At 45.9% G+C, this 13,529-nt stretch overlaps 2 protein-coding genes across 11 annotated transcripts in view; one reads left to right on the top strand and one right to left on the bottom strand.

The window, feature by feature from the left end:
- spc25 (SPC25 component of NDC80 kinetochore complex) overlaps nt 1-9,170 on the top strand; it is a 40,143-nt gene extending 30,973 nt beyond the window's left edge. For all 4 annotated transcript variants that reach the window (XM_038789759.1, XM_038789758.1, XM_038789757.1 and 1 more), the window contains exon 7: nt 8,482-9,170. In XM_038789759.1, the coding sequence (XP_038645687.1) occupies nt 8,482-8,600 (119 nt within the window). In that variant the 3' untranslated portion in view covers nt 8,601-9,170. The remainder of the gene's footprint in view (nt 1-8,481) is intronic.
- A 1,990-nt stretch (nt 9,171-11,160) lies between these two features.
- Nucleotides 11,161-13,529, bottom strand: part of nostrin (nitric oxide synthase trafficking) — a 91,891-nt gene continuing 89,522 nt past the window's right edge. For all 7 annotated transcript variants that reach the window (XM_038789751.1, XM_038789754.1, XM_038789749.1 and 4 more), the window contains one exon: nt 11,161-11,466. In XM_038789751.1, coding sequence (XP_038645679.1) covers nt 11,330-11,466 — 137 coding nt within the window. In that variant the 3' untranslated portion in view covers nt 11,161-11,329. The remainder of the gene's footprint in view (nt 11,467-13,529) is intronic.

The raw sequence follows: 13,529 nt of genomic DNA, 5'->3' as shown, positions 1-13,529 counted from the left end.
CACTTCACTAGCTCTACATACCAGCTTTGTTTGAATCAGTAATACCCACATGTACTGTGGCCATTTCATTTGTTGAGCTACCTTCTCAAATGAAATGAAAAAGGCTTCTACCTGCTTCTTGTCAAACCTTGGCAATGCTTGGACATATTTAAATAGATTCCCACCAAGCCTTCGACTTTGACGCTCTTTCTCACTATCCTCCTCACTATCACCCAACTATGCATTTCCATTTGTGTCTGCCACTTTTAACTGACTGTCATGTTTCATGGCCATTTTCTGAAGTTCAAACTCTCTCTCTTTATCTTTTTCCCTGATCTATATCTCCCTTTCTCTTTCTTTTTCTTCTGCTCGGGCTATTCTTTCTTTTCTCCTTTCTTCTCTCTCCTTTTCTTTTTCCTCTCTCTCTCTTTCGTATTCAAGCTGCTTTAATCCTTTCTCATGTTCCATTTGATTAAATTGTAACTGAATTTTTTTTCCTATTTCCAATGAGTCAAACTGTATCTCAGGCAACTTTAAATGCTTAGCCACCGCCATTGGGGCAGCACGGTAGCACAAGTGGATAGCACTGTGGCTTCACAGCGCCAGGGTCCCAGGTTCAATTCCCGGCTGGGTCAGTGTCTGTGCGGAGTCTGCGCGTTCCCCCCATGTCTGCGTGGGTTTCCTCCGGGTGCTCCGGTTTCCTTCCACAGTCCAAAGACATGCAGGTTAGGTGGATTGGCCATGATAAATTGCCCTTGGTGACCAAAAAGGTTAGATGGGGTTATTGGGTTACGGGGATAGGATGGAAGTGAGGGCTTAAATGGGTCGGTGCAGACTCTGTGGGCCGAATGGCCTCCTTCTGCACTGTATGTTCTATGTTCATAATTACCTCATCTTTTCGCATTTTGTCAGGTAATGTTAACTGCAATGTTTTTGCCAAATCTAACAGTCTGCTTTTAGTCTCTGTCCGTAAGGTACTGCGTGTGACCATCTCCACCCCAAAAAACTTCATAGCCTCTGAAAGAGCATTGTCCACAACACGCCCCCTACGTAAACTATAATACCACACCTGAAAAGCAACCACAATATGCTCACCCCCACTGTCTTTAAGTTCACTAAGCCAATCTTATAGATAGACTTTTATCCCCCTCGAGCCCCCAATTTGTTATGGGCCAGGGTTTAGAGAACCTCAAAGTGTATCATGGAGTTCACCTGACCCACAACTTTTACTAGATTGTGGTTTTGGGAGCACATGGCCCACTCTACAGGTGTGGTACAGCAGAAATGGAAAAGTATTTTTTAAAGCAAAACAATGTTTATTCTATGTACTCAAGTTAACCTTTTTAAAACATACAGTGAACATCTTAGCAACCATCAATTCATATACAACCCCCAAAGAATACAACACTAAATAAATCTTTAAGCTTTCCTTTTAACATCCATATAACTTAAAACATGTTTTACCATAAGCACATCAGGTTAAAGTCACTACTGTTATTAGTTTTAAATCACCAAGATCAATTTAGTCGTTAGACTACAGAGAGCGATTCATACATCTTCTGCCTATGACTGCAGCTATCCAGCTCTGAAAACGAAACTAAAACACATCCTGCAGAAAACAGCCTAAAACAAAAGTAAAAAGCTGACAGACAGCCCAGCTCCACCCACTCTCTGACATCACTGCAGTAATAAACACCCATTTCTTAAAGGTACTCTCACTACAGACACTTGTATACACACCCATTTATAAACACCCATTTATTAAAGGTACTCTCACATGACAGTGTAAGGGTTGGGGTTTTTTTTTTTGTTCCCTCCTGTTTGGAGGGTTTGTTTTTGGGGGTGTTTACTGTTGGGTTGGTAAGGGGTAGCAGGGGTGGGGATGGATGTTCCCATTCTCCCTCCCCCCCCCCCCCCCCCCTCCTGTTTCATGGGCCTGTTTGTGTTTATTGTTTGTTTGTTTGCTCTCGGGGAGGTGACCTGGAGTTCAGGATGATGCTTTGTTTGGGTGGGGGAGGGTAAGGTCAGCAGGGAGCCTCCTACCATGAGTAGAGATGGGGAGGGGAGTAGGGGGGGGGGGAGAGGTGGTCATTGGGAGCTGCCTTAGGACAGAGGCTATCAGCTGGCAAGTAATGCTGGTGAATGGAAGTGAGGTAGGGGAGAAGACCAAGAGAGGTGGCCGTGGAGGAGGGGGTTGCGGGGACTGGGAGGGTGAGGGTGAGGTTGACGCGACGTGGCAAGGGGTGAACGATGATATGATTGGGGCGATTAAGGGGGCCACCTGGCATGGGTTAGTTACAGGGTGGAAGTAACGGGGCTGGAACTAAGTGGGGAGGATGACAGACGGTGGAGGGGACTGGAGGCATAAGCCGCCGCTAAGTCTGGTGATGTGTAATGTGCGTGGGCTTACTGGACTGGTTACAAAATCGCGGGTATTTGCATACCTTAGGAGCTTGAAAGCGGAGGCATTTTTTCTGCAGGAGACACACCTCTGTGTGAAGGACCAGGTTAGGTTAATGTTGGGGGGGGATCAGGCAGGTTTTCCACTCAGGATTTGATTCAATCGTGGGGAGCGTCAATTTTAATGAGCAAGCAAGCAGGGTTTGTTAGTGCGAAGGAAGTGAAGGATCCGGGTGGGAGATATTTGATTGTGTGGGGTATTGGAAGGAACACTGGTGGTGTTGGTGAATGTGTATGCACCGAATTGGGATGAGGTAGGTTTTGTGAGGGGGTTGCTGGTAGCAATCCCGGGCTTGGCCATGCACCAGGTGATTATAGGAAGCGATTTTAACTGTGTCCTAGAGCCAAGAGTGGATAGGTCGAGCCCCAGGTCGATGGGTAGGGTACGAATGGCAAAGGAGCTGGGTGGGCTTATGGAAAGGATGGGTATGGTGGATCCGTGGCGCTTTAAGAACCTGGGGGCAAGGGAGTATTCCTTTTTTTCACATGTTTATGAGGTGTATTCGAGGATTAATTATTTTGTGGTGAGCAGGGAGATTTTGGTCGGTCTAGAGGGGGCAGTGTAAGCGGGGATAGTTATTTCAGACCATGCGCTCCACTGGCTGGAGCTTCGGCTCAGGCCGGGACGAGAGCAGAGGCCGGGGTGGAGGTTTGATTTGAGGTTGGCGGATGGAGGCATTTGTGACAAGGTGCGGTTAGCGATTCAGGATTATGTGGAGTTGAATCAAAATGGGTTGGTGTTGGCAGCCACATTTTGGGAAGCGCTGAAGGCAGTGGTCCGAGGGTAAATTATCTTGTTCAGGGCTCATGCAGATAGGGAAAGGAGGGAGGAATATGACCATCTAATGAGCGAGATAGTGGAGGTGGATAGTGAGTATTTGAGGTTGTCCACCACGGAGGGATTGGCAAGGAGGAAAAAGTTTCAGGGGCAATTTGACAGGCAGACAACGAGGAGGGCAATAGGACAGCTATGTAGGGCAAGAGGAGTGCAGTATAAATATGGGGAGAAGGCGAGTCGCATGCTAGCGCACCAGCTGCGGAGGCAGGCTGCATCAAGGGAAATATTGAGGATACTGCCCTGCGCTGGCCAGGTCAGCCCCAAAGTCCTGATAAATTCGGAGTCTATGTCCTTCCAGACTGCAGTTTTTGGACTGCCTAGCCCAGCGCAGGCTTCTCTACTGGTTCTAGTGCCGGTGCAATTTGACTATGATGACCCTCATGTTATTCCCCAGCTTTGGGTTCCGGTGACAATGACTGGTGGGCCCTGTCGATTTCTGATGGGCAAACTAAGAAGACATACAACACCAGGTTAAAGTCCAACAGGTTTGTTTGGAACCACTAGCTTTCAGAGTGTAACTCCTTCATCAGGTGAGTGGATGGGAAGGGGAGATGACTCACCGGATGAAGGAGCTGAGCTCCAAAAGCTAGTGATTCCAAACAACCTGTTGGACTTTAACCTGGTATTGTAACACTTCTTACTGTAATCACGAGTCCAACGCCGGCATCTCCACATTATTTCTGGTGGGTTAGGGAAGGTCTCCCTTCCCACCAGGTTACCCAGCATTTGGGTCACGTAATTTGTGGTGTCCCTGCCTTTGGTTCCTTCTGGTAGGCCCACGATCCGCAGGTTCTGCCTCCTTGACCGATACTCTTCGTCCTTGACCTTTCCCCTCAGGCTACCCTGCATCGTGACCAGTCTCGCCACCTCCTTTGCCGATGCCACTTTCCGATCACTCTGGTTGGTTGCGGCTCTTTCAAGGTCCTTCATGGTGGCTTCTTGGGCCTCCAGTTTCTTTTCGGCCCTGCTCAGAGCAATCTGTATTTGCACCAGGGTTTCAGCAACCGCATCTTTCATCGTCGCCTGTATGTCCAGTTTGATTTCTTGCTGGTACTCTTTCAGTGCCTCTGAGAGGAATGCCATCCAGTTCCCTCCTGGTGAGGGAACTTGTACTTGGCTGTTCTGCCCTTTTCACTCCGGCGAGACTTGTGCTCCACCGCCTTGTGCCTCTGCTCCAGACTCCTTCCACTCCTGGTCTCCATGCGGCCCCAGGATGGCTTTTTCCCGTCATTTTTTCTTTCACCTTCTCTCACTCCCCATCTTTTTAACATTTGGAGAATAAATCAATGTGATTTTTGGTAAGTTTTGTTGAAAAGTGATTGTTTTACTGATCCGCGGGATAAGAGCCACTTGACGTGCAACTGCTCAGTCCAACGTCATCACCGGAAGTCACAAACTGTATAGTTGACTGTTCGGAAGCATGTTCCGAGGAGCTTTGAGGAAGAGTCATAGAACATATAGTGCAGAAGGAGGCCATTTGGCCCATCGAGTCTGCACCGAACCACTTAAGCCTCACTTCCACCTTATCCCCGTAACTCAATAACCCCTCCTAACCTTTTTTGGTCACTGAGGGCAATTTATCATGGCCAATCCACCTAACCTGTACGTCTTTGGACTGTTTGAGGAAACTAGAGCACCCGGAGGAAACCCACGCAAACACGGGGAGAACGTGCAGACTCCGCACTAAAGTTAAAACCTCACCACTATTCTTAGAATTCCCCCATACCAAAAAAGGGTCCAAGATATTCTAAATGGTGAACAGGGATTTTCACTCCCTGACTCCTATGCAGACTTAGGGTGCTATTCGGGTCAAACTAGTGTTTCAAGTTATCCCCCGGCATAACCCATGGGCGCGATTCTCCGCTCCCCACCCCCCCCCCCAAAATGGCGTGTCGCGTTTTGCGACACGCCGCTCGGAGAAACGTGGGCCGCCATTTTTAACGGCAACCCGTGATTCTCCGGCCCGGATGGGCCGAGCGGCCTGCCGTTCCCGACCTCTTCACGCCGGTGGCAACCACACCTGGTCGCTGCCGGCGTGAACATTGCGCGACAGGTGAGTTTGGGGCCTGTGAGATGCGAAGAGGGGATCGAGCACCACGGCCATGCTCGGGAGGGGACTGGCCAGCGATCGGTGCCCACCGATCATCGGGCCGACGTCTCCAAGAGACGCACTCTTTCCGCTCCGCAAGATCAAGCCGCCACGTCTTGCGGGGCAGCGGAGGGGAAGACGGCAACCGCGCATGCGCGGGTTGTAGCCAGCCAACCTGCTCATGCGCGGCTGACGTCACTAAGACGCCGCCGGCCGTGTCATTATCGGCGCGCCGCCTTGATGCCAGCGTAAAGGCCCGGCGGCCGAGTTTGATGAAACGCCGCTCCTAGCCCCTGCGAGCAGGGGGGGGGAGAATAGGGGACGAGGAGCGGCCTCCGACGCTGTCGTGAAACACTCTGGGTTTCACGACGGCTTCGGCCGTTGCGGAGAATTCCTCCCCATATCTTCATAGAAGCGTTTTATCTACTTACCACTTAGTAGCTTACACACGCGTACGGCTTGCTAAGTAAAGTAAACTTTCTAATAATAATAATAACCACTCTTTCTGGTTAACAATTTCAACTTAACTTTATTTTCAAGTTAAAAAGATAAAAACTATTTTTACAGATCTTTTCTTGTTCAGACCAGTTGTAAGATTTTCAAGTCTATCTTGTCAATCATTTTCTTTAACTTTTGGTCTTCTGTTCGCTTCTCTGGGTTGCTCAGTCTTCAGATTCTGCTTGTCCCATCACTGAGGAAGAATGAATGTTTCTGCTCACTTTTCAGAATTTTAATAACCATTTGTGCAGCCTGACCCCTACAAATGACACCCTTCTGCTACTTGAGCCTGAAGTTGAAAGCTAATTTCTATCGGTTAGAAGCATGGCGTCTTTGCAACAGCGTGGCTTCATTCCACCAGCTCGCCATTACTTACTTTGAACTTTCTCACTTTGCTTGACATGTAATACATTTGTCTGTGTCTTTGTCAGTACACTTTCAGATTTATGTCTTTTTTAATGATTCTTTCAGTCTCAACCCGGGTCATGTTTGGGTCAAGCTAATGTCATGTTCAGGTTACCCCCTTTGACTCTATCCTTATCTGGCTTGGCCATTTTCTAAAAGGTTTTAACGTCAAAATGGTGTATGTTAGAGTGTAACCGTGTCACCTTATAGTTTTCTTTATTTGTAAATCAGTTGTCTCATCTTATTATTGGTGTCAGCAAGTTTTCACGCTTAACGGTCAGCCCTTATTTTAAACTTTAGATTCTGGCTGTTTTCTTAATTGTTCAATAACAAGCAGGCCAGCAGCACGGTTCAATTCCCATACCAGCCTCCCCGGACAGGCGCCGGAATGTGGCGACTAGGGGCTTTTCACAGTAACTTAATTGAAGCCTACTCGTGACAATAAGCGATTTTCATTTCAAAATAATTTTTTGCTGAAAGAATTGTGAAATGCTGTTCCCTTTCATATAACTTAAGAATTTAAATCAATCAAATGACTTTTTAAACTTGTGAATCAAAATGAATTTTTCCTATCTGTTTTCCTCCGCCTCTGTGAAGCTGTCTGCTTTTCAAACAGGCTGCTGCTGTTAACCCCTTGTGGGACTTCTCCCTTTCATTAAAAGTCTCAGGCATTCTCAGTGTTACTTTCATGTTTTAAATGTCGTATTTTTCATTACAGCATAGACAGTGACCCAGCAGGGAATCAAACCTGGGACCCTGGCACTGTGAAGTTACAGTGCTGATCACTTGTGCTACCGTGCTGCCCATAAATGTTTCCCCGGATGTTTATGTGCTGTAACTTTTTTTTGATACACGTTTGTAATAAAATACATTTTTTTTTAAAATCTAAATATAGGTAGTAAAGTTACCACATTTTTTAGTTAAAGTATAAACCTAGCATTAATCCCAAATGTAAATTAAATTTCCATGTAGTAGTGTTGCAGATCCCCAGAAATGTTCCAATTTGTCAACTTAAAAAGAACATTTTTGTTTTGGGATTTACAATTGCATGTGGGGATGAGAAGGGAAGCGGACATGCTTTGAAAATTGCGATACTGGGTGATCTATGTTCAATGCTCCTCCAATTAATGGCCTGTTATGCCCCTTGAAGAGCTTGTCAACAGGGTGGGAGGGCCTGAAGGCTATTTTCACATGTAGTTCACTGACCTGAACAGTGTGGTGCATATTAGTGCAGGTGTTCGATTTAATATATAGTTTTTTTCTATAGCGATCAAATTTTAACCACTAAGATTTTCAGGTGACAGATTGGCACAATACCATTTTTTTTTCCATAGAATTTACAGTGCAGAAGGAGGCCATTCGGCCCATCGAGTCTGCACCGGCTCTTGGAAAGAGCACCCTACCCAAGGTTAACACTTCCACCCTATCCCCATAACCCAGTAACCCCACCCAACAATAAGGGCAATTTTGGACACTAAGGGCAATTTATCATGGCCAATCCACCTAACCTGCACATCTTTGGACTGTGGGAGGAAACCGGAGCACCCGGAGGAAACCCACGCACACACGGGGAGGATGTGTAGACTCCGCACAGACAGTGACCCAAGCTGGAATCAAACCTGGGACCCTGGAGCTGTGAAGCAATTGTGCTATCCACAATGCTACCGTGCTGCCCAGTCATTTGTAATGCAGTGAAGCACTGATTCATGAGCTGAGGGAGGGTGGCAGGTAGTAATCAGCAAGAGGTTTCTCTGCCCATGTTTGACTTTATGCCATGAGAGTTCATGGGATCTGGAGTCAATTTTGAGTACTATCCACAATGCTACCGTTGATGTTTGGCTGCTTCTGTGCAGTGAGGCTGCTGGCCCTTCAGTGTTATGATGCAAGGCAGCAGGCCCCATCGTAGTTGCTATCTGCATTTGACAATCATGCTCTGCAGGCAGTGCTTCTAACTGGGAGCTGAAATTGCCTCTAGCCCAATTAGGGTATCTACATTTGAAGATTCGTGGTCATTTTTTCTACTGTGGTGCTGGTCCGCACATTTAGTTTACTATCTTGCATTAATGGAATTTTGAGCTCATGACCTTTGGCCTCTGGTCCAGAAAAGAGCTGCTAAAATGTTGATCATGCAACTGTGTTTTGGACAGTATATTATCTGAATGTATCAATTTTCATTTCATTAACTTTCTGCTGTTTTCCTTTACCTTTTCAGTCACATCATGTGAACCACCATTGGAATGTATGCCTTTGCTGCTGGAAAAACTCAAAGAAATCAACAATTTCGCTGCATTTCTTGCAAATGTCAGGAAAGCTTTTACAAAATTGGTATAATGCTAGGTTGTCATCCTAGTTTTTGTATTTAGCTGAGCATTTCCTTTGCTGTTTAATTTTTTTTGTCTCTATGAATCCATGTTAGCACCTGGCTGTGTAATATAGTAATTTTCTAATTGTAGCCTTTCTTTAAAGAACATTTTTTTCAAACCTGTTTCTCTGCTATCCCTGCCAGGATTATTTAGTATGTTATAAATTAAACATAAATTGACAATAGATGAAATGTTTCTATGACGAACATAAGAAATTGAAGCAATCGGCCATTTGGCCCTTCAAGCTTGCTCCGCCATTTAATAAGATCATGACTGCTCTGACTGTGGCCGTAGCTCTTTCTTGGCTGACAATGCCCCCCCCCCCACTTAAACCGTTGATATCCATGTAGGTCAAGAATCTGTCTAATTGCTTTGAATTCAGCCATTGTTTCTGCCTTGAAGACAAGATTTTTTTGGCTTAAGTTTGCTATAGCTATGATTAATAAACAAACATTTACATAAACATTTTATGTACAAAGTGTTATTTAATTTTTGTTAAAATAGTTTTCATGAGAATATCAATAAAATGGTAGAAATAGTCGGGCTCTTGGCTTCATTCTTCTTTTGAGCTCCCACTTGGCATCCATTTGTATGTGCCTTGTAGAGCAGAATTTAATCAATAGTGCCATACAAATTGTTGATGGTGTTGTGCAAGTAGCAGATTAGATATTCCATAAAATGCTGGAATTACCATATCTGGACCATGCATCATGAAATAACCCACTAGGCTGTTCTTTCTGGATTTTGAAGGAATATGACTTGAATCTAGTTACTTTCTGCACCATTTCCACAAGAATGCATAAATTATAGTATTGTAATGTTAGTTATGCGGGTTATTATGAGCTTTAGTTATTATTGACTTTGGCTGTTACTTTACGTAGCCCTGTTTTCAACTGTCCTGTGCATACTTGTTCATGTAAATAGAAATTATGCAGATTACCTGTGTTTTGTTTTTACAGTAGGAGCTGTTGAATGATGCTTGAATAGCCTCCGAGTTGATTAAAATTGTGTAACTGAGCACAAAATTTGCTTCCAAGTAAACAGTATTAATGGAGTGATATTTCTCAAGTGTAAATCTTAATTGTGATGGAAGTTGGATAAAATAACCAAGTGTAGATTGACATGTTTTTAAAGCATTTTAACAGCTTTCCATCTTTAAAAAGAAAATGTGTGCTTCGGATATAAATCACTGCCAGGTAAAGATTTGGCCTCATCCTTCTGATTGTCTACTTAACCCGGGTTCATGAATTCAAACTAGGCAAAAAGACCATTATTTACTGTAAAAATGACAGCAAGACTAACATGTTTACTATCATTGATGTGCAATTCACACAACGTCAACGAAGCACATGATTAAATTTGAAAATCCAAGATGCACCACTCTTCAGTAAACTGCTTAAAACTATCTTGTTCTCTGCTCCTCCATTCAAATGCATTGCATGATGTGGCATTCCAATATTGTACTTCCAATTAAGTTCCCCTTTGTAATTGCATAATAAGTCTAATGACAAGGGCCGGGATTCTCCCCTACCCGGCGGGGGGGGGGGGTCCTGGCGGGACGGAGTGGCGTGAACCACTCCGGCGTCGGGCCTCCCCAAAAGTGCGGAATTCTCTGCACCTTTAGGGGCCAAGCCCTCACATTGAGGGGCTAGGCCTGCGCTGGAGTGGCTCCCACTCCGCTGGCCGGCGCAAATAGCCTTTGGTGCCCCACCAGCCGGGGCCGAAAGGCCTTCGCCGGCCAACGGAAGTCCGCGCATGCGCCGGTGCGTCCGCGGCTGCTGACGTCATACCGGCACAGGGGAGGGTGTCTCTTCCGCCCCCGCCATGGTGAAGACCATGGCGGGGCGATAGAAAAAGAGTGCCCCCACGGCGCAGGCCCGCCCGCCAATTGGTGGGCCCCGATCGTGGGCCGGGCCACCGTGGGGGCACCCCTGGGGTCATATCTCCCCCCCCCCAGGAACCCGGAGCCCGCCCGCGCCGCCAATCCCGCCGGTACCAGAGGTGGTTTAAACCACACCGGCAGGAAAGGCCTATCAGCAGCGGGACTTCGGCCCATCGCGGGTCGGAGAATCGCCGCGGGGGGACCGGCGCGCGCAATTCCTGCCCCCGCCGAATCTCGGGGGGCGGAGAATTTGGGCCACGGCGGGGGCGGGATTGACGCCGGCCCCGGGTGATTCTCCGACCCCCAATTCCGCCCGAGGTACCTCTACTACTGAAAATGAACTTTTACAGTCGTCTAATTCCTTCAGAATTTAATTGGGGATTTAAAAAATATTTTTCTTTGTCCTGTTTCTCTCGATTATCCCCCATTTTTTTTCCAGACTACACTGTCCTACCTTCAATTTGATGAAGGAGATGCAGTTGCTCGTCTTGGTCACATAGATCCCAGATGTCCTATAGAGGGTGCTGTTTCCCTCTTCCATTTACTGTACTCCAATGCAAATGGGTTTAGAAATTGAAAGGGCAAATCCATTTTTTGACTCCTGTAAATTCTTTCCCATTAATGTTTGCTTTCTCGTACATATGCATAAATTGTCAGAATATTTATCAGATTAAAACGGTCTTTGTCCAAAATATGAATCAACTTATTGATTTTAAAACCTAGTACAAATCCACATTATTGTGTTCTTTGTCCTTTCAGCATTTTGCTAAGCCAGTCTTCATCCAGAAATCAGTGGCACCAAGGGTTTGCATTGTTTATGCATCTGTTGATCTGTTTTTTCCCACATGGGCTAATTCCTCAACATAGGTAGCTGGGAAAATGCCCTTCTTTCCTCGCAAGCTGCCAAACCACCATCCAGAAGCATCCTTTTTGTGAATAATAAGTATATCGCCTACAGAGAAAAAATAAATTGTCAAAATTTGTATCTAAGACTAGTATTTTCTATTTACTGAATTTTGCAGATATTCCTGTAATAGTTGCTGTTGCCCATTGCTCTTCCATTATTGCATAAGCTGTGATCAACTAACTAAATGTAGCCAGCTTTTTCAACACTAATATGGGCAACATTACATTCATCTATTGGAGACATACATAAATAATCATAATACAATCACTCATTTTTACAGTGCAGAAGGAGACCAATTGGGTTTGCACTTGCTCTCCAAATCAGTATTATGACTTAGTGCCACTGTGATGATTTAAAGATTTTAAGGAAAATTGGATTATCATTCTGTTGGGTAATTTTAAAGGTTAAAAGTTGGGTTGGGTTAGAATGTGTTTTGAAAACAATTCTGTTTGCGAGAGCCTGTACGCTTTTAGCAACCAGCAGATGAAATTGACAAAATCAACCATGTACCAGTCTGCCATGAGGTGCCTTTGGCAAGGTGGCTCATGGCAGACTGGTACAAAAGATGAAGTCACACGGGATCAGAGGTGAGGTGATAAGATGGATACAGAACTGGCTCGGTCACAGAAGGCAAAGGGGGGCAGTAGAAGGCTGTTTTTCTGAATGGAAGGTTGTGACTAGTGGTATTCCACAGAAATCTGTGCTGGGGCCTCTGCTGTTTGTAGTGTACATAAACGATTTGGAGGAAAATGTAGCCGTTCTGATTAATAAGTTCGCAGATGACACCAAGGTTGGTGGAGTGGCAGATAGTGTTGAGGATTGTCAGAAGATACAGCAGGACATAAATAAGTTAGATACTCGGGCAGAGAAATTGAGTTTAATCCAGACAAATGTACGGTAATGCATTTTGGTAGGTCTAACATAGAGGGGAAATATACAGTAAATGGCAAAACTCTTAGGAATATAGAAAGTCAGAGAAACCTGGGCGTGCAGGCCCACAGATCTTTGAAGGTGGCAACACAAGTGGACAAGATAGTCAAGAAAGCATGTGGAATTGGTGCACAGGGTGCATATGACTCGGGTGAGAATGAATGAGTTCTTTCAGGAGGTAGCAGATGAGTGTGTGAGGTGTGGGCGGGGGCCAGCGAATGACGCGCACATGTTTTGTGGTTGCGAAAAATTAGGCAGGTGTATTCGCAGTCTTAGCCAGGATAGTGGAGGAGGGGATGGACCCGGACCCTTTGGTGGCAATATTTGGGGTCTCGGGGAAGCCGGAGCTCATGGAGAGGAGGAAGGCCGATGTCTTGGCCTCCGCCTCTCTGATTGCACGGTGGTGAATTTTGCTGGAGTGGCGGTCGGCATCGCCACCGGGGGTAGTGGTATGGCTGGGTGACCTGTACGACTTCCTGCGATTAGAGAAGATAAAGTATGAGTTAAGGGGCTCTTCAGGGGTGTTTGAGGAAAGGTGGGGGATGTTTGTGACCGTGTTTGAGGGGCTGTTCATCGAGGGAGAGGGGGGGATGATAAAGAGGAAAAATCTGTACAAACTGTATAGTTGATTGTAGGGAAGCATGTTTCCCGGGGTATTTGTTCGCTGTAACCTGTTTTGCTACATGTTTGTAATAAAAATACATTTTTTTTAAAATAGAAAGCATACGGAATGCTTGCCTTCATTGGATGGGGCACCGAGTATTAAAAAACTGGCAAATCATGCTACAGGTGTATAGAACCTTGATATGGCAGCACTTGGAATATTGTGCACAATTCTGGTAGCCACACTACCAAAAGGGTGTGGAGGCTTTGGAGAGGGTGCAGAGGAGGTTTACCAGGATGTTGCCTGGTCTGCTATGTGGAGAGGCTGAATATACTCGGACTATTTTCATTAGAAAGACTGAAATTGAGGGGTGACCTGATAAGAGGTTTACAAGATTGTGAGGGGCATGGATAGAGTGGATGGGCAGGCACTCTTTCCCAGGGTGGAGGGGTCAGTCACCAAGGGGCATAGGTTTAAGGTCCTTGAGGCAAAGCTTAGAGGAAATGTGCGAGGCAGGTTTTTTAACGCAGCGGGTGGTGAGTGCCTGGAACACGTTGCCGGGGAGGTTGTGGAA

This window comes from Scyliorhinus canicula, chromosome 2, assembly GCF_902713615.1.
Source record: "Scyliorhinus canicula chromosome 2, sScyCan1.1, whole genome shotgun sequence".
NCBI lineage: Eukaryota > Metazoa > Chordata > Chondrichthyes > Carcharhiniformes > Scyliorhinidae > Scyliorhinus > Scyliorhinus canicula.
This window is presented reverse-complemented; position numbering and strand designations above follow the sequence as displayed.